This window comes from Musca autumnalis, unplaced genomic scaffold (assembly GCF_047663935.1).
Source record: "Musca autumnalis isolate F117 unplaced genomic scaffold, ASM4766393v1 scaffold_6, whole genome shotgun sequence".
NCBI classification, from domain to species: Eukaryota; Metazoa; Arthropoda; class Insecta; order Diptera; family Muscidae; genus Musca; species Musca autumnalis.
This window is the reverse complement of record NW_027412199.1, coordinates 3,541,193-3,567,176: the sequence shown is the minus strand read 5'-3', so window position 1 is coordinate 3,567,176 and position 25,984 is coordinate 3,541,193. Positions and strand designations below refer to the sequence as shown.

Sequence of the window (25,984 nt, the reverse complement as noted above, 5' to 3'; positions counted from 1 at the left end):
TGGGTTTTCAGAAAGGGTTTCACACTCAAACCTGTATAACAACAAACAGTACCAGTTAGCGTTAAAAAGCAATAACACTAATAACAACTTTTTCAGTAGGACGAAATCGAAAATTCCTAACGACGACAAATCGAACGTCGTATATAAGATAAAATGCAGCGGTGACTCGTCCAACGTATGCCCTCAGGTATACGTTGGCACAACAAAAAACAAGCTAAAAACGAGAATAAGTGGTCATAATTCAGACCAAAAGAACAAAAGTAAACCCCTTGAACAAAAAACTGCGCTTGCGGCACACTGTGCGACCACAGGACACACACCGAACTTCAAGGAAGTAGAAATCTTGGCACAGGAAAGTAATTACAAGCGCAGATTCATGCTTGAAATGCTACACATTATAAATGTGCCAGTAGAAAATAGAATAAACTACAAAATGGATACGGAACACTGTGCACAGATCTACAGAAATGCAATAGAAAAACACAAAAAGCTTTAGTTGCAAAATACTCGTTTGGAAAATAGGATGTGCATAATTGACTGTTGTTAAGGAAAGAAAAACAAAATGTAATTATTGTTGAAAATATTTGTTTAATTTTTATATAATGATTGTCAATTGTTCTTTTTTAAAGAAAAATTCCCTGATGATGATCTTCGGAGAAGATCGAAATATTGGAACAATAAAAATAAAATAAAAAACAAACTCTATTGTTTTTATTTTCTGACCTAAAGCCAAACTAAAATCAAGAAAGAAAATTATTGATTTTTTGAACACAGGATCAAGTGTAGTGTTCGAATACATATTGTTGTACGTCCTTAATAAAAGCCTATGAAAACCCTCCGTGCCATTTATGTAAAATTCATATTGTATCCTGTCCTCTCCAGGGGCCTTGTTATTTTTGGCGTTCGCAAGTACTTTTTTAAAATCAGACATTGAAAATGGTTAGTTAGTATAATTGAATATTTTAGAAAACTCTAAAGAACTACATTGCAAAAACTGACTTTAATTGAATGCTACGTTCGGTTTCTTTTTGTCAATTTTAGTATAATCTTTGATTATCCAATACATAAAACGTCCCTTAATTGTAAAATTTTGATATTTAAGAAAGAAGTATGGTAAATGAAGTTTTAGAGTCCCTTGGCGTAGGCATGGGGCTGCTTTTTACTCATTTTTTAAATTCTCAAAATTTATATTTTAAGGAACTTTAACGGTGTTGTTCAAAATTCTTTTAATACTTTTGATTCTATTCTTTACAAGTTTTGTTTTAACGGTATAAAATGTATTTTGGATATCACCAAAGGCAAACAAGATATAACAAAATATACCTTCCATGAACCTTTTTCGCAATAACGTGAAAAACACAAAAAAATCTGGCAACGCTGATATGTCCCGCTAAGTATTTTTTGCGCTCCTGAAATTTTATTTGAATTGCAAGTGAAATAGTACGATATTATAAAATTTTTGCATCAAAAAAATTCTGTATCTACTGGAATATAATTTTTGTGAATGCCGCATTGAGTGTCATACATATTTTTCTGACATTGATATTGTTCTTCGGTGGACATTTTTCTACATATGCACACACACAACTACATCACATCTGTTTCTTTTCTTTGTTTTGTGTTTTATTCGTTATGGCACCTGCTGCGAAAACAAATGTTAAAAAAAACCGCCAACACTGCGAGTAATGGTAAATGGATTTGTCCAATTTGTTCCCTCAATATTAACAATGGAATATATACTCGTAGTGTTGCTTGCTCATCCTGCCCTGATTATTTTCACCCGAAATGTATTGGTTTTACGACGGCACAAGTTAGATCGGATAAAAATTTTGCATATACATGTACAGTGTGTCGACGAAATGATTGTGAAGGTGCTCTAATTCTGCCAATAATCCTACAACGGCTCTGTGTAATTCTGCTAGTTGTGCTGCTGCTACTTCGCGACAGCAAAATGTATCTGCGGTTGATGGCAGTAGTGATGTGCATGTCTGGGTTGACAATTTGGCCACTGAGATGAAGAATAACATTGATAGACATATGCTGAAATGTACGGAAGACCTTCATTCGGCAGTAGATAATATCGTTTCATCTTTTCGTACTGAATTTATGGATTCTTTGCGTAAAGTCAAGGACGATGTGAAATTGTGCCATGATAGAGTGGATGTAATTGATGAGAATCTTCGCAATGTGCAGGAAGACGTTGTTGTCTGCAAAGCTGCTGCTTCCTCTGTGAAAAAGTGAATGATATGGAAAGACAGAATAACATTTTGCATAGGTGTTTAAATAGAGCTAATATTATTATAAATGGTCTTCCACAAGGATTGAAAGATATTAGTAAAGCCGTCTTAAAAATTTGTGGGATGTGTGATGTGAAACTTAATTTAGCAGAATTGCAACACTGCTGTTATTTTGCTAAAGGCAAATCCATTCTTGTTAAATTTAATTCAGTTTTGACAAGAGATACCGTTATGGCGAAGTATCACCGTGCTAAACCTATTAAAGTCTGCGATGTCGTCGGAGGTGAATTGCAATCACGAGTCTATTTGAATGATCACTTGACTGCTGATGCAGCCAGACTTGTGTATATATGTCGCCAACTTATTCGTCGTAAAGTTATGAAGTACTATAAACTTCTTAATGGCGATGTGCCGCGAGTAGAGGTGTCTTTTCCTGATAAACCCAGTGCAACACTGACTTTAAGAGAATGTGAGACACTTTTTGGAGATATTGATGTTGTCCCGGAGAAACAGAATCTTAAATATTTTATATATTATTGAAGAATTCTTATGTATGCAATTTTAGATATTTTCAGAAGGCTTTTGATGTAATTTGAATTGATTTTTAATATGCTTCTTATGTGCCTTTATAGCCTTGGTAATACTATTTTTTTGGTTCCCCTGCAATATTTTTCATATTTTGTCCAATGGTACCTGATTACAACATTGGATCCATTGTTAATAATGCTGCTTACTTCATGCATTTGTCCATCAAGTCATAACCTCAAATTTATGGATGTTCTGAATTTGATAAGTGGCAGTGGCTTCGATTGCTTTGATATGTCGGAAACGTGGTTAAAGAGCTTTGTACCCTCAAGGTCTATTAGTATTTCTGGTTACTCCTAGGTGAGGAATGATCGGCCTGCTATGCGTGGAGGTGGTGTTGGAATTTATATTTCCAATAAGATAGATTACAGAGTAGTTTTTCGGTCTGCCGAGTATGGTGTTTGTGAGTCTATTTTTGTCGAAATTTCTTCCAATAATGGGAAGTTCCTTTTTGGTGGAGTTTACCTACCCCAAGGACACGTGAATGTTTTTGCAGACTTACATTGTGATTTGTTTTCTAGATATGGACACATAGTAGTTGTTGGTGATTTCAACTGCAAAATATTTGATATATCTCGATCTGATCGGATGAGAGGTGTTTGTACACGATTGGGGTTGACAGTAGCTCACAATTGATTGCCTTCTCACTTTGATGAGGCACATTTATCTACATCATTAAATGATTATTGTTTATTAAGCAACACGAGTTATTTGGAGTTTTCTTCGCAAGTACAATGTCCTTCAATTTCTCGTCATGCCCTTGTCTTTGGTTCTGTAAAGGTAGATTTATTGTAACGTGGTGTTTTTACTGAGTATAGAGACTACAAGCGTATTAATTGGGGAGAATTCTTTGACTATTTGTCTGGTGTCAGTTTTGATGCCATTCTTTCAACGTCAGGTGTCAATGAACAACTAGACTTTATTGACTCTCTTATATCAGATCTGTTTACATTTGTCCCCGTTATAAAGAAAAATGTTTCTTATTCTAATGATAATAGGCTTAAATCGAATTCTGTTTTGTTGGCCAGATCCTTAAGGGATTTGGCATATAAGGAGTATGTACGATTTCCAACACCTGCAAATTTGGATATATTCCGTTCTTATAGGAACAGAGCAAAGTGTGTTCTTCGGAATGAGAGGAGAAAGTTTTTATACGGACGTATTTAAAGGTATGATTTGGTCTAAGTAAAGGTATGGTGGATTAGTTGGTGATGACCCGGCGCCAATGGACAATATCATAGATGTTGATGAACTTAATGATAATTTTGTTCAATCTTGATGTGTACCTCTTTCTAATGTGGTAGATTTGTCTGGTTATCAGGGTGATCATTCTACTTTTTCTTTCGACTGCACCTTTGAATAGGATATTTTTATTGCGTTGTACTCTATTAAGTCAGAGTCTACGGGTATTGATGGCAACCGGTAAAATTTTTGAAAATTATATATCCGTATGTGTCCAATTTCTTCCTTCATTTTTTCAATTCTATATTTACTACATCTGCTTTTCCTAGCGCTTGGAAAACTGCACGAGTAGTTCCAATACCCAAACAGAAGAATACACACTCTATTGAAAATATGCGCCCTATTAGTATACTTCCACCTCTCTCAAAAGTATGTGAGGATCTAATGAAACGGCAATTGTTGAGGTTTATTGGCGACCAGAGGCTTCTCAATCCTTTTCAATATGGTGTCAGGCGTAATCATAGTACGGTATCTCACTTGCTGCATTTGACTGACACGATTAGAAAGGCAGTCGACGTGTACAATAATGGGGTTTTAATTTCCCTGGATTTGTCTAAGGCATTTGACAAAGTCGATCACATAGTATTGATTGAGAAGTTAAGAACAAAATTCTACTATAATAACACGGCATGTAAGCTTGTTTTCTCTTACCTATCGTTTTCAGTTTGTAGATTTTAATGGATTAGTTTCTAATGTTCGGGGTGTAGATAGTGGGGTACCCTAAGGTTCTGTCTTGGGCCCCTTACTTTTTATTATGTATATCAATGATATAGTTGATGCACTTGATGCTGATGTATGTTCGCCATTTATATATGCCGATGATATTCATATATTTTTTCGTGGTTCAAATTCTTTTGGTTTATTGCCAGTTGTCAATGCAGTGTTGACTAATTTTAGTTGTTGGATGCAACGCAATAACTTTACTGTCAATGTTAGTAAGACTAAATCGTTACTGTTTGGCTCTATACGAGTAGTAGTAGAGTAGTCATTCCGTTCACATGGTTTAGATGGAAATACTGTTGATGTAGTTGACAAGATTAAGTGTCTGGTCGTATATATTGATTACAGGCTTGATTTCAGTTCACACATTGACATGTTATTTCCCAAGATAATTTCCATTTTGCGTAAATTGAATTGTACTACTTTTACCTTCCTTCCTTTGTAAGACGGCAGCATGCATATTCGTTGTTAATGTCAACTATTACCTATGGTATAGAGGTATTCTCTGGCGCTATTCAGTCGTGCATCGACAAAATTCTTATATAAATTAATATGATAGTTCGATTTGTATATCGTTTAAATTATAGAGGTCATGTCTCCAGTTATAGTTTGCAGTTTTTGGGACTTCCGTTTCAGTCGTACATAGACGTTCGGGTTATGTCATGCTTTTATAAAATTATTAAAAACGGTACACCGGAATTACTCTCTTTAAAGTTCATTTTCTCACGATCCTTACGTAATCCACAAATCTTACTCCGTCGCTTTTGGTCCGGTATCTATGATCGAACTTTCCTTGATAGAGTAGAAAGGATTTGCTTCTTAACTTGCGAAGTTTTGCATTTTCACCCAATACATTTAAACGTAATTATATCATGTGCTTAAATGGGTAGCCCGGTGCCTGTAGTACGTGCATTATTATTAATATGGGATTTTAATTCATTACCTTTCATTCTTTTTTGGCTGGAGAGCCGTTTTTCTAGTTTCTTTTAATTTTTGTCATTATTTTTGCAAACTATATTTTTATTTTTTATTTTTGTATAATGTTGTCTTAGTCATGGATTAATCAGCAAGATATTTAGTATTTATTTGTAATGCGCACTTTGGTCTTAAAGACTTTTAGTATTACTATGTATGAATGATAAATAAATATATTTCGATGATGTGATTTCTAGAGTAATTTCCAAATAAATTCACATTAAAATTTAAATTTCCAAATAATTCATATCTGCAGGAGAAGGTTTCATTTAATTTTCACAAGTTAAGTTATTATTAAAAGTATTCCACTGCCACTCTGACTCCACAATTTACAATAATTTATGAAAGAGCGAGTGAAATGCACTTACTTATAGTTATAATATATTCAATACTTACTTTGTCACCTTAAAAACTCGGAGCAGACGGACACAACGCAAAACCGATACGCCGAGTGGTGCCATTAATTCGCTACTGGTTAAAACCATTTCAGATATACTTCCAATAACCACAAAACAATCGAAGCGATTGAATAGGGATACAAAATAACCTTGGAATCCTAGACTGTACATTTTCAGGATCATTTCACAGGAAAACAATGCTATGAAGAAAATATTTGTATATTCTAAAAAAGGATATAAACGAAAAAATATATGAATGTATATATATATATATATTATAGTCAAACAGTTTGCGTTTTATTGTTTAATTAGGTTGAAAGCCATTACTTGTGAAGTAACTATTTGGACAAAGCGGGCTTATTTTTTTCATTATAAAATTCCTTATTACAAATGACAGACGTTTCCAATATCTGGTATTTAGAATGACACAAGTGTGAGTGTTCAAAATTATTAAGATGTTGTTGTGATTGAATGTAGTTGTATTACAGCTTGGTGTACATTAGTTTCAGTACATTGTTCGGCGATTCTTGTGTGTTTTGTGCTGAGCATTTTTTATACAATGATTTAACTATTCGATGTTAGAAGGATTGGACCAAGCTACAGAACAATAGTTGTCATGGGAAGTTATATTGACGTTACTTTCTGTGACTCTTCCTGACCGAATATGCATTATTTTAGTTATTGTAGGATGTACGTCTGTGTAGGGTGTACTATTTTTATTTGTTTACATTTGTTTAGTTTATGTAAAGTATTGGACCCAATTTTGAGCCTTGAGGTACTCCGTACTGTATAGACATTTTGCTGTTATTTATATTATCAATTTTGACGCTGAAATGTCGGTAATCTAGATAATCATTAAACCATTTTAGGCAATGTCCCCTTATTCCGCTTTTGTCTAACACATTTACTTTTTTTCATGAGCTAATGTGTCGAATGCTTTGTTGAAATCTATAAAGAGTACTAAGCAATTGCTCTTTTTATCTAGATTTTCGTTTGTGTGTTTGGTGAAGTATCCAGGTAACCGATTTATGTTTTTGTTGTTTGAAAGCCGTATTGGTTTCTGTTTATTATTGTATATTTTATTAGGAAACTATTTTGTCTTCTCACAATAATCTCTTCTAGCACCTTTTCTAATACTGCAATATAGGACCAATGGCATATTTCTGAGGCAAAAAGTCTATTTTTGAAGTCATATAATTGGATAAAATAGTAACGGGATTAGCCACTTAGAAACAAAATCTTTTCAACCTGGCAACGCTTCATAACTGTTGTTTGCTCTAATATTTATACTGTATATGAAGAATATTTCATTTGGTATAGAATAGCATGCCTTGAATTTAAATGTAACCAGAAATAATTTTATTTTCTTTTCATTGTTGAATTGTATTTTGAATTGAACGGGGTAAATTGTTTTGTAAGTTTCTTTTTTGTAATATCTAAAATATGTATACCAATTTCATTATAATTTCTTTAATTTCATAGAATAAAACGTAGTTTTAACAATAAGCTGGAGTTTTAAAAACGCAAGACCACGCAGGCAATCAACAATTTTTTATTAAAACAATTTGGAGCTCTTTTTAAGATCCTGTGGAACTGAGTCGGTATTTTGCTCGTAGGTCGGGATATGGTCAGCTGAATCAATAACAGAAGATGCCAGCCTATCGAACTCCCAAGAAAGGAAGAGGAGGCAAGAAGACGTTAAACCAAACGTCTAATGGAAATGAAGAACGTAGTCAAGAAGAATCAAGAGAAAATCAGTTGAATGAAAATTCCGAAGGACATACAGATTCTATACAGAATGTCGAAGATTCAATTGTGAGTATCACCCCAAACGCCGACGAGAATTTGAACATTAGTGATAGGCAAGATTTGGAAGCAAGATTAGATCGAATGCAACAACAAATGGTGGATATGCAAAATATGATATTGTCTCAAATTCAGGCGGTGCCACCGTGGTACAATGTTACGCACGCCCGCCTTGCACGCAGAAGCTCGGGGGTTCGATTCCCCGGCCAGGCAACATCAAACATTCAACGGTGGCAAAATACCCCTCAGTAATGTTGGCGACATTTCCTGAGTATTTCAGCCTTGAAAAACTTCTCCACAAGTGGTGTCTTAAGACACGCCGTTCGGACTCGGCGATAAACAGTAGGTCCCATATCATTGAGCTAAATATGAATCGGGGTGCACTCATTGATATGAGAGAAGTCTCCCTTGTCCCGTACGGGATGTTGTGGAACAATGTTGTAAGCTTGCAGAATTCTCAACACGTTCCGTCAACTGCTCATTCCGGGAATGTTTCAAGCGCTAGGACTGAGGCAGGTAATCTGCCGGTTCAAGCAGGAGTAATAGCAGCTGGTGGTACCGTAAGTGAACAATTGCCAATGTCCACAAACTTAACTGGAGCTGTGCCAAAACCAAAGAAAATTTATCCATTGCCGGAATTTAGTGGCACGCCAGAAGAATGGGCAACTTTCATAGAGGATTTTAAGTGTTCCACGCGGGAATTTGGCTATTCACAACTGCAGAACCTAATGCGGTTACGTGATTCATTGAAGGGTCGCGCCAAGGAAACTGTGGAGGCCCTCCTAACCAATTCGTCGAATGTGGATGAGGTAATACATACGTTGGAGGAGACATTTGGTCGTCCGGAGTTGCTGTTAAAGAGCCAAATCTCTAATGTTAGAAAAATCAGACCAGTTGTGGATGGTGACATGGAAGGTTTGGTGATATTTGCCAACAAGGTAATAAATATGGTAACCTTCATACGTAACGCTAGAGGAGAACACCATCTGTCTAACCCATCACTTTTGAGCGAACTCGTTACCAAGTTGCCACAGAGTCGGCAAATACAATGGGCTGAGAAAAGTTTAACAGTGAGTGGACCAGCAACTGTTGCAGATTTTAGTGCTTGACTGCTCGCAGTCCGCAAAGTTGCCAACGTTGTCATTGATTCACTTCCAGTAACAGATTCGAAATTCCAACGATCTAGTGGCATTAAGAAAGTACACCAAACATCAGCTACTGCCAATTTATGCGTTATTTGTGGAGGAAGTTGCAATCAAGCGGATCTATGTCAAAAGTTTTTGGATTCCGATATTAGTGAACGCATCGAGATGATGTAACGATTAGGAATGTGCTTCAGTTGCCTCAAGCTTGGACATCGAGCTGTCCGGTGTTTTAAGAAGTTAAGATGTCCACAGTGTAACGAGATGCATCATGTTTTGCTTCACCAAGATAAGCCAAATAAAAATAACAATTCTGAGATGCGTAACTGTCATGTTGGCCGTGACCGAGGAGGAATGTGCTTCAGTTGCCTCAAGCTTGGACATCGAGCTGTCCGGTGTTTTAAGAAGTTAAGATGTCCACAGTGTAACGAGATGCATCATGTGTTGCTTCACCAAGATAAGCCAAATAAAAATAACAATTCTGAGATGCGTAACTGTCATGTTGGCCGTGACCGAGGCGTTATTTTATTCAAAGTTGTTCCAGTTATCTTATATGGTAATACGGGAGAAGTACGGACGTTTGCGATTGTGGATGATGGAGCGGATGCCACAATAATCGATGAAGAGCTTGTAAAGAAACTTGGCATAAAAGGCTAGAAAGATTCTCTGAACATCCAGTGGTTGAATAAGCAAACTTCGCGTGAAGACTGTAAAAATGTCAAGTTGAGAATAAGTGTCACTTTTGAAGGAGCAGAAAAATATGAGATACCAAATGTGTACACCTCGTCGAAGCTTTCTCTACCAGAACAAGATTTAGATAAAACGTGGGTGAATGACAATTCTCATCTTATGGACCCAGAAATAAGTCTTCAAATACATCCTGTAAACACGTTTTAATGGTAAATCGATTAGATGCAGACATGAAAAGTATGATGGATGAATACTTTAATATGGAAACGTTTGGAGTAAAATCTGATGTGAAAACGATTATGTCAGAGGAGGATAGACGTGCCATGAATATTCTTAACAGTTCGGTCCACAAGACTGATGGTCGATTTGAATGTAGCATGCTCTGGAAAGATGACTTTCAATCGTTTCCTCAAAGTTATCCAAATGCCTATAAACGTCTTTTGGGAAATCGGAAAGAAGATGACAAAAGACCCTGAATATACGAAAAACTATTGTGAAAAGATTGATGATTACTTGAAAAAGGGATATGCCAGAAAACTGTCGCAAGATGAAGTGGTGCATGAAACTCTGAAAACGTTTTATTTACCTCACTTTGGGGTAATGAGTGTGAATAAGCCAGGTATTCGCCTCGTGTTCGATGCCGCCGCAAAGGTTGACGGAATCTCTTACAACGACGCGTTTCTTCAGGGTACAGACTTGATGTTAATTTTTTTTTGGTTGTCAAATTTTTTTTCTTTGCCCCTACAAAGCCTTTAGGCGCTGGGGCGACAATTAATTTAGAAATGCTTAAATAAATGAAATGATAATGAAATTCAGACAGGCACCAGTTGCGGTTGTTGGAGATATAAAAGAAATGTTCCACCAGATTGAAGTTGTGGAAGAGGATCAGCAATCACAAAGATTTTTATGGCGTTCAGGTGATCCTTCAAAACTAGTGGAAGTATATGTCATGCAGAGAATTATATTTGGTGCTACATGTTCGCCGACAATAGCACAATTCGTCAAGAATCATGATGCCCAGTCATACGAAAAGCAATATCCTAGGGCTGTCGAAGCAATAGTGGAGAGACATTATGTTGATGACTATGTTGACTCATTTCAAAGCGAGGAAGAAGCTCTATCCGTAGTTGGTGAAGTTATAACAATTCATAAAAGTGGTGGTTTTGACCTAAAGAAAATTATTTCAAATTCATCCAAGGTAATGATGAAATATGGAGACGCCGATGGAAAAAAATCGAATCCTGGGCATGCACTGGTCAGTTAAATCTGATAGTTTCACATTTGCCCTGAAACTGACTAAGGTTAATCCCAAAATATTGAGTTGTGAAAAACGGCCTACAAAAAGGGAGCTGTTGTGTCTTATCATGTCTGTATTTGATCCATTTGGTTTCCTTGCGGATTTTATGATTACGGCAAAATTACTTATACAGAAAGTTTGAAAATCTGGTGTTGAATGGGATTCAAGAATTGTGCCGAATAGAATTGTTTAATGTCGGCCGATGCTACCATCCACAATTTTTGGAAGCAATTATTGATCTACACATTTTCGTGGATGCCAGTGAAGATGCCATGGCGACTGTTGCGTATTGGAGGATAGAAACGAAGGACGAAGTTCGGGTAGTATTTATCATGGGTTAAACGTCATGTGCTCCAACGCGCTATCACACCATACCGAAATTGGAACTGCAGGCGGCTACCATGGGAGTTAGGTTAAAGAATATTGTTGAGAAATCACATACTGTCAAAATACGCAATATTTACTTTTGGAGTGATTCAAATTCTGTAATACTTTGGATACGATCCGACCATCGCCGGTATAAGCCTTATGTTGCGAACAGAGTATCAGAAATACTGGAATCAAGTACAATAGAACAATGGCGTTGGATACCCGGGAAAGAGAATCCTGCGGACGGAGCAACCAGAGCAAAGTTTACCGCAAAATACAACCCGAACAGTACATGGGCAAATGGACCGAAATTCCTTTATGACGTTGAAGAAAATTGGCCGAAACAACATTTTAATAAGAATTCAGATGAAAACTGTGAGGAGTTACGTGCGAAATATGTGTGTGTAGTTACAAAAGGTGTGAATCTTATACATCCTGAATGCGAAAGATTTTCTATTTTCTAGGACAGTACATTGAAAAGTTTAAATCCGTACTTGGACAATGAAATTATAAGAGCCAACGGACGATTAGAACATTCTACTGTGCTACCATATTCTGCCAGAAGCCCAATAATCCTCGCAAAAGATCATGCCTTATCATTTCTTATCGTAGACTACTACCACCGAAAGCTATGCCACATAAATCGAGGAACTATTATAGCAGAGATTCGACAAAAATTCTGGATTATTGCGATTAGAAACGTTTTGCGACGTGTGGAGAATAAATGCCAGTATTGCAGAAACAAACGATATAATCCCATCCAACCCCAAATGGCACCCCTACTGATGGATAGAATAACTCCTTACGTTCGACCATTCAGTTATTGCGGAGTTGATTTGTTTGGGCCGTGCTATGTTACGGTTCGCAGAAGACAAGAGAAAAGATGGGTGGTCATATTCACTTGTTTAACCGTGAGAGCTATCCATCTGGAAATGGTGACAAGTACCTCAACCGATTCAATCATATTAGCCCTTCGGAATTTTATGAATCGGCGAGGAGTTCCGGTTCAGATTAGGAGCGACAACTGCACGAATTTCGTGGATATTAGTAAGGAATTAAAAGGAGATACAACTTTTCTTGATTTTGGATCTGCAATAAGTAAACTGGCGCCACTCGGAATTAAATGGATATTTAATACCCCTTGAATCCCAGCCAAGGTGGAGCTTGGGAGAGGCTCATACAATCTGTAAAGAAAATTTTAGCAGTAGTAGTTAAGGAGGAAGCGCCGCAAGTGGAAACATTCAGGAGCTTCCGAATAGAAGCTGAAAACATTGTGAACTCGCGTCCACTTACACATCTGCCTTGGATGTACAAATTCGACCCAAACTCCATCACCGTACGATGCTAAAGATCTGTGTCTTCGTAAGCAGTGGAAATAGCAAGAAGTCTCAAAGACTGCTGGTGGAGACGTTGGGTCCAAGAATATCTACCGGATTAGACAAGGAGAGTTAAATGGTGTATGCCATCCAATGCAATATCAGTTGGAACAGTCGTATATTTAGTTGATCCTGACATTGCAAGAAGCGACTGGAAATTGGGAAGAATTGTTCAACTTTTCACCGGAAAGGATGGAATCGCAAGATCTGCCGAAGTTAAGACCGCAAGTGGATTGTTGAAGAGACCTTTGTCCAAATTGGTGATTTTAAATATTAATTAGTTTTTAGTAAATCTTATAAATAGCGATTTACGGGGTGTAGGATGTTGTTTGCTCTAATATTTATACTGTATATGAAGAATATTTCATTTGGTATAGAATGCTTTGAAATTTAACATTATTATTTGAAAATAGCATGCCTTGAATTTAAATGTAACTAGAAACAATTTTATTTTCTTTTCATTGTTGAATTGTATTTTGAATTGAACGGGGTAAATTGTTTTGTAAGTTTCTTTTTTGTAATATTTTATAAAAAATTAAAATTTTATAAAAATCTATCAAACGAAGAACAAGTTTGTTTCGCTCGACAATTAAAAACTGCTAACATAATAAACAGTTTTTTTAATGGATAACACTTGTAAAGGTATGTAAATTAATATTCTGACTAAGAATATTAAAGTTAGATTTGGTAAGGAATATTTGATGTAGACTTGTGGTGTATTTTTTGCGTAGTTTATATTGTAGTTTAATGGTTTTTGAATAGAACTCTCGGTATTGCAACGTATTCGCGAAACTATATATATGTGGTAGAAGGTAAGAGTGAGTACTATATGTGTAGAAAATGTTATCCCCGAATGGATCCCTAAACTTATAGAAAAATACTTACAGGTTTATTAGTGGAGAAGGTTTGGCATTGTTCGCCAAGGGGTAAGGCAAGGAAGACTAGTTTCGATCCACGCCACTGGATTTTATCAGTTCCCTTTGTTTCTTGTTTGTGGATATTCTCCACACAAATTATTTTTCAATAACTTCTTGAACAAGAAACTTTAACTAATAAACTTGCTGTTTTAACTATTAAAACAACAAAGGGGATTAAGCCAGACTATTTTGAAAAATCAAAATTGTAACAGCTATCCCAATTAAATAAACGCCACCAATGTTCTATTTGAGAAACACTGACACGGTTTTGTGTGTTGTTGGTATATAAGCTTCCAAACAGCATTTGGGTATGTGCATTGGTTGAAAAATCAACGACACATACGAGTGGAAGAAGGTTTGCTTTGTTTCGTAAACACTTTCGTCGGAGTTGTGTTAGGTTACCAAAGAAAAACTTCTCATTGAAGGTTTTTCTTTGTTTACGTATATACTTCGAGCTGACGATTGATGTTTGGGTATAAAAAGTTTCTTGTTGAAGAAGTTATTGAAAAATAACTTTGGTGGAGAACATCCACAAACAACAAACAAAGGGAACTGATGAGATCCAGTGGCGTGGATCGAAACTAGTCTTCCTTGCCTTACCCCTTGGCGAACAATGAAAACCCTTCTCCACTAATAAACTTGTTGTTTTAAATATTAAAACAACAAAGGGGATAAAGCCAGACTATTTTGCAATCAAAATTGTAACAGCTATCCCAATTAAATAAACGCCACCAATGTTCTATTTGAGAAACACTGGCACGGTTTTGTGTGTTGTTGGTATATAAGCTACCAAACAGCATTTGGGTATGCGCATTCGTTGAAAAATCAACGACACATACGAGTGGAAGAAGGTTTGCTTTGTTTCGTAAACACTTTCGTCGGAGTTGTGTTAGGTTACCAAAGAAAAACTTCTCATTGAAGGTTTTTCTTTGTTTACGTTTATACTTCGAGCTGACGATTGATGTTTGGGTATAAAAAGTTTCTTGTTGAAGAAGTTATTGAAAAATAACTTCGGTGGAGAATATCCACAAACAAGAAAGAAAAGGAACTGATGAGATCCAGTGGCGTGGATCGAAACTAGTCTTCCTTGCCTTACCCCTTGGCGAACAATGCCAAACCTTCTCCACTAATAAACTTGTTGTTTTAAATATTAAAACAACAAAGGGGATTAAGCCAGACTATTTTGAAAAATCAAAATTGTAACAGCTATCCCAATTTAATAAACGCCACCAATGTTCTATTTGAGAAACACTGGCACGGTTTTGTGTGTTGTTGGTATATAAGCTACCAAACAGCATTTGGGTATGTGCATTCGTTGAAAAATCAACGACACATACAAGTGGAAGAAGGTTTGCTTTGTTTCGTAAACACTTTCATCGGAGTTGTGTTAGGTTACCAAAGAAAAACTTCTCATTGAAGGTTTTTCTTTGTTTGCGTTTATACTTCGAGCTGACGATTGATGTTTGGGTATAAAAAGTTTCTTGTTGAAGAAGTTATTGAAAAATAACTTCGGTGGAGAATATCCACAAACAAGAAACAAAGGGAACTGATGAGATCCAGTGGCGTGGATCGAAACTAGTCTTCCTTGCCTTACCCCTTAGCGAACAATGCCAAACCTTCTCCACTAATAAACTTGTCGTTTTAAATATTAAAACAACAAAGGGGATTAAACCAGACTATTTTGAAAAATCAAAATTGTAACAGCTTTCCCAATTAAATAAACGCCACCAATGTTCTATTTGAGAAACACTGGCACGGTTTTGTGTGTTGTTGGTATATAAGCCACCAAACAGCATTTGGGTATGTGCATTCATTGAAAAATCAACGACACATACGAGTGGAAGAAGGTTTGCTTTGTATCGTAAACACTTTTGTCGGAGTTGTGTTAGGTTACCAAAAAAAAATTCTCATTGAAGGTTTTTCTTTGTTTACGTTTATACTTCGAGCTGACGATTGATGTTTGGGTATAAAAAATTTCTTGTTGAAGAAGTTATTGAAAAATAACACTTTCGTCGGAGTTGTGTTAGGTTACCAAAGAAAAACTTCTCATTGAAGGTTTTTCTTTGTTTACGTTTATAAAAAGTTTCTAGTTGAAGTAGTTATTGAAAAATAACTTCGGTGGAGAATATCCACAAACAAGAAACAAAGGGATCTGATTAGATCCAGTGGCGTGGATCGAAACCAGTCTTCCTTGCCTTACCCCTTGGCGAACAATGCCAAACCTTCTCCACTAATACACTTGTTGTTTTAAATATTAAAACAAGAAAGGGGATTAAGCCAGACTGTTTTGAAAAATCAAAATTGTAACAGCTATCGCAATTAAATAAACGCCACCAATGTTCTATTTGAGAAACACTGGCACGGTTTTGTGTGTTGTTGGTATATAAGCTACCAAACAGCATTTGGGTATGTGGATTCGTTGAAAAATCAACGACACATACGAGTGGAAGAAGGTTTGCTTTGTTTCGTAAACTCTTTCGTCAGAGTTGTGTTAGGTTACCAAAGAAAAAATTCTCATTGAAGATTTTTCTTTGTTTACGTTTATACTTCGAGCTGACGATTGATGTTTGGGTATAAAAAGTTTCTTGTTGAAGAAGTTATTGAAAATAACTTAGGTGGAGAATATCCACAAACAAGAACAAAGGGAAATGATGAGATCCAGTGGCGTGGATCGAAACTAGTCTTCTTTGCCTTACCCCTTGGCGAACAATGACAAACCTTCTCCACTAAAAAAATTGTTGTTTTAAATATTAAAACAACAAAGGGGATTAAGCCAGACTATTATGAAAAATCAAAATTGTAACAGCTATCCCAATTAAATAAACGCCACCAATATTCTATTTGAGAAACACTGGCACGGTTTTGTGTGTTGTTGGTATATAAGCTACGAAACAGCATTTGGGTATGTGCATTCGTTGAAAAATCAACGACACATACGAGTGGAAGAAGGTTTGCTTTGTTTCGTAAACACTTTCGTCGGAGTTGTGTTAGGTTACCAAAGAAAAACTTCTCATTAAAGGTTTTTGTTTGTTTACGTTTATAAAAAGTTTCTTGTTGAAGAAGTTATTGAAAAATAACTTCGGTGGAGAATATCCACGAACAAGAAACAAATGGAACTGATGAGATCCAGTGGCGTGGATCGAAACTAGTCTTCCTTGCCTTACCCCTTGGCGAACAATGACAAACCTTCTCCACTAAAAAAATTGTTGTTTTAAATATTAAAACAACAAAGGGGATTAAGCCAGACTATTATGAAAAATCAAAATTGTAACAGCTATCCCAATTAAATAAACGCCACCAATGTTCTATTTGAGAAAAACTGGCACGGTTTTGTGTGTTGTTGGTATATAAGCTACCAAACAGCATTTGGGTATGTGCGTTCCTTGAAAAATCAACGACACATACGAGTGGAAGAAGGTTTGCTTTTTTTCGTAAACACTTTCGTCGGAGTTGTGTTATGTTACCAAAGAAAAACTTCTCATTGAAGGTTTTTCTTTGTTTACGTTTATACTTCGAACTGACGATTGATGTTTGGGTATAAAAAGTTTCTTGTTGAAGAAGTTATTGAATTTTGAAAAATCAAAATTGTAGCAGCTATCCCAATTAAATAAACGCCACCAATGTTCCAAAAATACTTACAGATAGCGTGACACTTAACAATTTGGATATTTTTAAGTATTGGGCTTTGCTGGGAGTGGGACTTGTCAATATGACACAAGTCGCCAAATTTGATAGTTATATTAATCGAGTTATACAAAGCATTGAAATCATTTATGGTCAAGATTTCTTAATTTAGTAACTGGGACTACAAACACCTACTAAATTTAAGAAATCTTAACCTATAATTATAAAGTATTCAAAAATCGGGCGCGATCGCGGTATTCTGCTTCCAAATTATCAATACGTCTAATAATCTCTGAGATTTCGCGTCTGGCTAATACCCGTTGTGGGGTATAAAAACTACCTTGCGATCAATTCTAAGACCTAAAGAATCTACAGTCAAAGTTTTATCAAATTCGGTCCAGCCATTTCAGAGGATTTATATTTCGTACATCATGGCAGACCCGCATAATTTTCTATATATATCTAGATATATATACCTGAACCGATCAGAACCAAAATTTCCGGACGGGATTCTAAATTGAACAGGATTTACCATACCAAATGTTAAAGCAATCGGATGCAAATTGTGACCTTCCTGCGCCTTAAATATAAAATCGGTTGAAACATATATATGAAAGCTATACCTATATCTGAACCTATTCCTTCTAAATTTTGCAGATGCATTTTTATGCTCATTATAAACATCGGGGCTAAATTTGAAAGGTCCAGCAGCTTCCAGTTACTTTTTGCCTCAATAACCTGTCATTGGGCCCATAGTGTACTGATAGGATTAAAATAGGTTTATAATTAGCATATTCATACTTGTTTCCTCTTTTATATATTGGGCTAATTATTAACTCTTTAAAATTTGCTGTATTGGTGCGTCATGTATGCTAGCGTTTATGAGATTGGTTATTGAGTGGCAGATTTGCGTTGTTTTTCTGGTCGAGTGCTCTCACATTATCTACCCTTGACTTTTTCTCGTATTTAAGGGTTCTAAAATAGTGTTCCTCTCGGTTTCTTATGCGTATTCAAGATACAACGAATTAAGAATTGTTCTTTTACGCTAGTGTTCATTGTGATTATGCCACATTGACGTATTATATTCTTTACATTTTGTTTAAAGTTTATGGCGAAATTTTCCGTTATACATTTAAGCTTTCTGATTTAAAGTTTTGTTTTCTTTAGGGATGCATAAATTTCATGATCAGAAATTTCCGCAGTAACTATCACTGCATGTGTTTCTTCTAGTTGCCTGCCCAATCTGACATAAATATGCAAGTTTTCGTATTGTTGTTTGTATCTTCTCTCGTACGCTCAAGAATTTTGACGTCGTTTAAATAGTCTTCAGTATATCAATGTTAATATCGCCTACTAAAATTATGTTGTTTTTGTTGCCTATTACACTAATTCTTTCTTCCAATTCTATAAGGAATTGTGGAATGATTTGATGGAAAGGATTGTGGCAGTATGGCCTACATTGATGTCCGTTTTCATCACTTCAGCGGAGCTCATGTTAATAGTTAGTTCTTATAATAAATAGTCACTTTAATATATAGAACTATCCCACCTCCTTTACCATCTATATTCAGAAATATCGAATAGATGGTTTTCTATTTCATAAAAACCATTTTCTTCATCCGATATATTTGTCTCACCGAAAATTATGAAGTCCAGTTTGTTTATTATTCTTGACGAAAACGTTAAGAATTTAAGGAAATTTTTCCATGATGATCGAATATTTAGGTGATTAAATGATAGAGAGTTTTTTACATAATTTATTTTAATTTCATTGAAACTACAAAGAGTTTCTTCAGTGTATTTCATATTCTTTTGTAAAATCAAATTATTACCTGTGTTCTTTTATTTGATTTTATTTCATTTTCATTTTCACAGACGTTAAGCATTGAAATAAAGTGAAAATGAAATAAAATCAAATAAAAAAACACACGTAATAAATTGATTTTACAAAAGACTATGAAATACACTGAAGAAACTCTTTGTAGTTTCAATGAAATTAAAATAAATTATGTAAAAAACTCTCTATCATCTCTGAGATTTCGCGTTTGGCTAAAACCCGTTGTGGGGTATAAAAACTACCTTGCGATCAATTCTAAGACCTAAAGAAACTACAGTCAAAGTTTTATCAAATTCGGTCCAGCCATTGCAGAGGATTTATATTTCGTACATCATGGCAGACCTGCATACTTTTCTATATATATCTAGATATATATACCTGAAACGATCAGAACCAAAATTTCCGGACGGGATTCTAAATTGAACAGGATTTACCATAACAAATGTTAAAGCAATCGGATGCAAATTGTGACCTTACTGCGCCTTAAATATAAAATCGGTTGAAACATATATATGAAAGCTATACCTATATCTGAACCTATTCCTTCTAAATTTTGCAGATGTATTTTTATGCTCATTATAAACATCGGGGCTAAATTTGAAAGGTCCAGAACTTCCAGTGACTTTTTGCCTCAATAACCTGTCTTTGCGCCCATAGTGTACTGATAGGATTAAATTAGGTTTTAATTAGCATATTCATACTTGTTTCCACTTTTATATATTGGGCTAATTATTAACTCTTTAAAATTTGCGGTATTGGTGCGTCATGTATGCTAGCGTTTATGAGATTGGTTATTGAGTGGCAGATTTGCGTTGTTTTTCTGGTCGAGTGCTCTCACATTATCTACCCTCAACTTTTTCTCGTATTTAAGGGTTCTAAAATAGTGTTCCTCTCGGTTTCTTATGCGTATTCAAGATACGAGTTAAAAATTATTCTTTTACGCTTGTGTTCATTGTGATTATGCCACATTGACGTATTATATTCTTTACATTTTGTTTAAAGTTTATGGCGAAATTTTCCGTTATACATTTAAGCTTTCTGATTTAAAGTTTTGTTTTATTTAGGGATGCATAAATTTCATGATCAGAAATTTCCGCAGTAACTATCACTGCATGTGTTTCTTCTAGTTGCCTGCCCAATCTGACATAAATATGCAAGTTTTCGTATTGTTGTTTGTATCTTCTCTCGTACGCTCAAGAATTTTAACGTCGTTTAAATAGTTTTCAGTATATCAATGTTAATATCGCCTACTAAAATTATGTTGTTTTTGTTGCCTATTACACTAATTCTTTCTTCCAATTCTATAAGGAATTGTGGAATGATTTTGCTCGGTGGTCTGTAGATGGAAAGGATTGTGGCAGTATGGCCTACATTGATGTCCGTTTTCATCACTTCCGTGGAGCTCATGTTAATAGTTAGTTCGTATAATAAATAGTCACTTTAATATATAGAACTATTTTTCCATAATGATCGAATATTTAGGTGATTGAATGATAGAGAGTTTTTTACATAATTTATTTTAATTTCATTGAAACTACAAAGAGTTTCTTCAGTGTATTTCATATTCTTTCGTAAAATCAAATTATTACGTGTGTTTTTTTATTTGATTTTATTTCATTTTAATTTTTTTCATTTTCACAGACGTTAAGCATTGAAATAAAATGAAAATGAAATAAAATCAAATAAAAAAACACATGTAATGAATTGATTTTGAAATACACTGAAGAAACTCTTTGTAGTTTCAATGAAATTAAAATAAATTATATAAAAAACTCTCTATCATTTAATCTCCTATATATATATATATATATATATATATATATATATATATATTATTATGATTATTTAAAAACATTTTTATTAAATTCTTAAACCTATCTCTTGAAATAGATAAATCAATCATAGTTATTCTATTAATATGATTATATTTATTTAAAGCACTTACAAAAGGGCTATTAATGATATAATTCTGACGATAACAATCATTTGAAAACACATTGTGCGTTCTCAGATTACACACCGGAATATTAAATGAAATTTTAGCCAAAATATTTCGGGAATCAACTTTCTTATTTATTCAGTCATATATAAACACCATACACTGTACTTTGCGTCTCAATTCCAGACTTTCCAACCCGATTAACATACATCTTGATTCATATATTGGCAAAGGTCTTGTAAAATTTTAGGAGTAAAGTGCCACTTATAAGAACTTTTTTGAATTCTCTCCAATCTAAATACATTAGTTGCCCCAGAGGGTTTCCAAATGATAGAACAGTATTCCAGTTTTGATCTCACTATCGATGTGTACAAGACTTTGAAAGTGTAAGGATCATTGAAATCTGATGTATGTCGTCTCATAAAAGTCAATAATGAATATGCCAAGATCTTCGATTTCGTTGACTTTATTTAATATTTGCTTATCAATGTTAAATGCAAATTGAATAGGATTTCTGATGCGAAAATAAGATACATGGACACACGTGGCCACATTTAGTTTTAATTTATTAAATCTACACCATTCAGAGAATCAATGTAAATCAGATTGAATTTTATTACAATCATGTTGAGATTTAGTGGCCAGGAAAATTTTGAGATCATCCGCGTAAAGAAGAAAGTGAGTGTATTTAAAACAGTTAGTAATATCATTTATAAAAATATTAAAGAACAGTGGGCCCGAAATGCTTCCCTGCGGAACTCCCGACAATAAAGCATAAGGCTTAGATTCAGTAGAACCAATTCTGACTACGCATGTTTTATTCTGAAAATATAATTTAACCCGAACGCATGAAGCTTTTTTAATAAAACATTGTGTGAAATTTTGTCAAATGCTTTGGAGAAATCAGTATAAATAGTTTCTACTTGATAACCTGATGCAAATGATGATAAGCAATAATCAGTAAATTCAAATAAGTTTGAGACTGTAGATCTTCCCTTATGAAATTCGTTCTGTTGCGGTATCAACACTGGTTTTAAGGCAAAATACAATTTCTCGTGAACTATATTTTCGAAAATCTTCGATACAATCTTCAAAGTAACATTGTCTTTATGACCATTTTTAAAGATTGGATTAATAATCGTTAATTTCCAACGGTCTGCAAATTTACCAGTGTGCAATGACTTATTAAACAGTAGTTAAAGTGGAAGAAAAATTGATGATACATATTTCTTAACTAAATAAGCACATATCCCATTAATATCTGTCGTATATGAATTTCTTATTCTTTGAATGCCCTGTAAAACATCTTCATCGCTTAACGTCAACTCACCAAAGTTTATATGGGTTACAGACATGTCTTCCACATATTGGGAGGAGGCCGACGAATCATTTAACTCAAAGTTCGATTTAAAATAAGAAGCAAACAACTCGGAAATGTCAGTTGGATTGTGGGCAACAATCTGCTCATAACGCATACTAACTGGAATGTCTAATGATTCTTTTTTTGATTTAACGAAACTCCAAAATCGTTTTGGGTTATATCTAATTTGACTTTCCGTTTTAATCATATGTTGTTTATAAAGAAATTTATTAAGGAAATCAAGCTCTTTCCTACATTAATTATAGACGTTAAAAGTTATAGAATTGGATGTTGCAATATACTTTTTGTGTAATTTATTACGCTTGTTTTTTAACTGTCTCTGTTTTTTATTATGCCAAAGATGACTAACAGTCATTTTGGTCTTAATCAGAATACATTGTTTGCAAATTTTTTGAAAAATATTAATGAATTTATCATAGACAGAATTTATGTCAGCCATATTTAAAATATTTCCCCAATCCTCATTATATAAGGTTGAATTTAATAAATCATTATTGCATCGTTTGAAATCAAAAGATTCACGCATAAACTCATTATCTTTCAAAAATATAATTATATCAATTTCCACAATAATTGCAGAGTGATAAGCATTACTTTTTGAGAAAGAATTTAAGCATTCATAAATATTAAATTTTATATTTCTGTCAACATAGATCAAATCAAGAATGCGATGTAATTTATTATATAAGTCATTTATTTGGGTTAAGTCCATATCAAGTATACTGTCTATGAAATTGATTTCGAAATCTTTATTCACGTTTGTTGGTATTAATGTACCATCATAAGTACTTACTTACTTAGTTGGCCCATTACAGAACATTTGTTCCATAGACCAAACTAAGAAAAGATCTCCATTCCTCTCTGTTTTTCGCTTAACTTTTTGGAATACCGCGCCTTTTCATTTCTTCATCCACTTGTATGCTCCATCGAAGCTTAGGCCTGCCGATTCTGCGTGCACCGCCATGTGGCATGTGTTCATACGCCTTTTTAGCGGGTTCATCATCGCTCATTCTCATGATATGGCCTGGCCAACGCAATCGTTGCATCTCGATACGTTTAACTATATTCATGTCTTTGTATAACTGATATTGCTCGTGGTTCATACGACGCCGATATTCACCGTCAACCCAAATCGGCCCGTAGATCTTTCGAAGAATTTTCCTCTCAAACACACCAAGCACTGTCTTATCTGCTTGCTTCGGAGCCATACATTAGCACGGGTAGTATCAGCGTTTTGTATAGTGTTATTTTTGTTTGACGAGATGTGGCTTTGTTTTTAAATTGCTTACTTAAACCATAGTAGCATCTGTTGGCCAATGCAATTCTTCTTCTTATTTCACAACTGATGTTGTTTGTTGTGTTTATGGCAGTGCCGAGGTAGACGAAGTCTTTAACTACCTCAAAATTGTAAGTACCAACTTCTGCAGTTGGTCCGAGCTTTATGGACGCTTTGCGCGTCGACACCATCAATTTGGTCTTTTCGCCGTTTACCGCCAGACCCATTTTCGCAGATTCTGCGTCGACCTTCCTAAAGGTATCAGTTACTTCCTTTACTAATCGTCCCATGATGTCTGTGTCATCAGCATAAGCAAGTAACATGTGGCTATTGGTGTAAATTGTACCATTTCTTTTGACATTTGCATCTCGCATTACCCTTTCCAGCAAAATGTTGAATAGGTCACACGAAAGGCTGTCTCCTTGCCTGAAACCTCTTTTGGCACAAAATTCTTCGGAGAGGTTCTTTCCAATTTTAACTGAGGACCTAGTATCAGTTAAAGTCATCTTACAAAGCCGGATGAGCTTTGCGGGGATACCAAATTCAGACATTGCATGGTATACCTTTGATCGGAGGGGACTGTAGAATGCTGCTTTATAATCGACAAAAAGGTGAAATGTGTCGATCTGCATCTCTTGGGTCTTCTCTAGTCTGGTCAATGGTGGACTTGCCAGGTCTAAAGCAACATTGGTATGGTCCAATTATTTCGTTAACCACTGGCTTTAGTCGTTCGAACAATATCCCTGACACTATCTTATAGGCAATAGGGAGAAGACTTATGCCCCTATAGTTGGAACATACAGTCTTATCTCCTTTCTTGTGGACGGGACATAGCATGCTCAGGTTCCAATCGTCGGGTACGCGTTCTTCCTCCCAGATGGTGCTAACTAGCACCATATCAGCGGTCGCTTCAGGTTTTAAACAGCTCGGCTGGTAAGCCATCGGCTCCTGCTGCTTTATTATTCTTCAGCCGGTTGATTGCTGTTTTTACCTCATCTTGGCCGGGCGGTATACATTCTATACCATCTTCTGGGATTGGATCTGTGGTATCATCGTCTTCGCTACTATTGGATACCAGCAGATTGGCGAAATGTTTCTTCGATATCCTGAGCACGCTATCTGTATCTGTTACCAGCTTACCTTGCTGGTCTCTACAGGAGGATGTGCCTGTACCAAAGCCATGTGTTTGATGTTTCACTCTTTGGTAGAATTTTGGGACTTCATTCTGGCTCCTGTACATCTCGATTTTTTCACACTCCCGCTTTTCCATTTCTCTCTTTTCTTGCGGAAAGGACGTTTCTTTTCTCTCCTTTTGTCCCGATATGTCTCTTGTGCGCTACGCGTTCCTACTGATTGTAAAGTAGCTCTATATGCCGCATTTTTCTCTTCGGTAGCAGCACGACACTCCTGGTCATACCATGAATTCCTTCGTGGAGGTCTCTGGAATCCAAGTACGGATTTTGCGGCTGTTTGCATGGAGTGTGCAATATTTTGCCATTGTGTTGTTATGTTATCGGGACAAAGAGTGCTCGCGTTGAGCAATTGGGCTAGTTGAGTGGAATATCCTGTGGATATCTGTTGTGATTGCAGCTTACCGATGTCTAACTTTCGTGTTGTGTCTGTTCGTACTTTGTTTGCAACGTTTAAGCGGGTGCGTACTTTTGCTGCAATAAGGTAGTGGTCCGAATCAATGTTTGCGCCTCGGAACGATCGTACATCCAACACGGTGGATGAATGTCTTCCATCTATCACAACATGATCAATTTGATTACTTGTTCTTTGATCTGGAGACAGCCAGGTGCCCTTATGAATATCGAGATGCTTAAACCTGGTACTGCAAACTACCATGTTTTTTCAGCTGCAAAGGCTATCAGCCTCATACCATTGTCAGATGTTTCACTGTGGAGACTGAATTTCCGACTGTAGGGCCAAAGATATTCTCCTTTCCAATTTTGGCATTAAAATAGCCTAGAATGATTTTAATGTCATGGGCAGGGCAACGGTCATATGTTTCTTCTAAGCACTCGTAAAATATATCTTTGGTCTGTTCGCCCTTTTCTTCAGTGGGAGCATGAGCGCAAATAAAGCTGATGTTGAAGAATTTAGCTTTTATTCGAATTGCAGCAAGTCTTTCATTCACTGGGGTGAAGCTGGATACCAGATGTTTTAGTCT

General features: G+C 35.6%; 2 protein-coding genes across 7 annotated transcripts in view; one reads left to right on the top strand and one right to left on the bottom strand.

Moving 5' to 3' along the window:
• Positions 1-25,984, bottom strand: part of Ca-alpha1D (Ca[2+]-channel protein alpha[[1]] subunit D) — a 1,669,376-nt gene that overhangs the window by 1,271,110 nt on the left and 372,282 nt on the right. For all 6 annotated transcript variants that reach the window (XM_073958159.1, XM_073958162.1, XM_073958158.1 and 3 more), the window contains exon 8: positions 6,156-6,381. In XM_073958159.1, coding sequence (XP_073814260.1) covers positions 6,156-6,381 — 226 coding nt within the window. The remainder of the gene's footprint in view (positions 1-6,155; positions 6,382-25,984) is intronic.
• Positions 5,985-10,277, top strand: LOC141388117 (uncharacterized). Its single transcript, XM_073958165.1, has 2 exons — positions 5,985-7,602; positions 7,671-10,277. The coding sequence occupies exon 2, from the start codon at positions 8,215-8,217 to the stop codon at positions 9,070-9,072; it is 858 nt and encodes a 285-aa protein (XP_073814266.1). The 5' UTR covers positions 5,985-7,602; positions 7,671-8,214; the 3' UTR covers positions 9,073-10,277.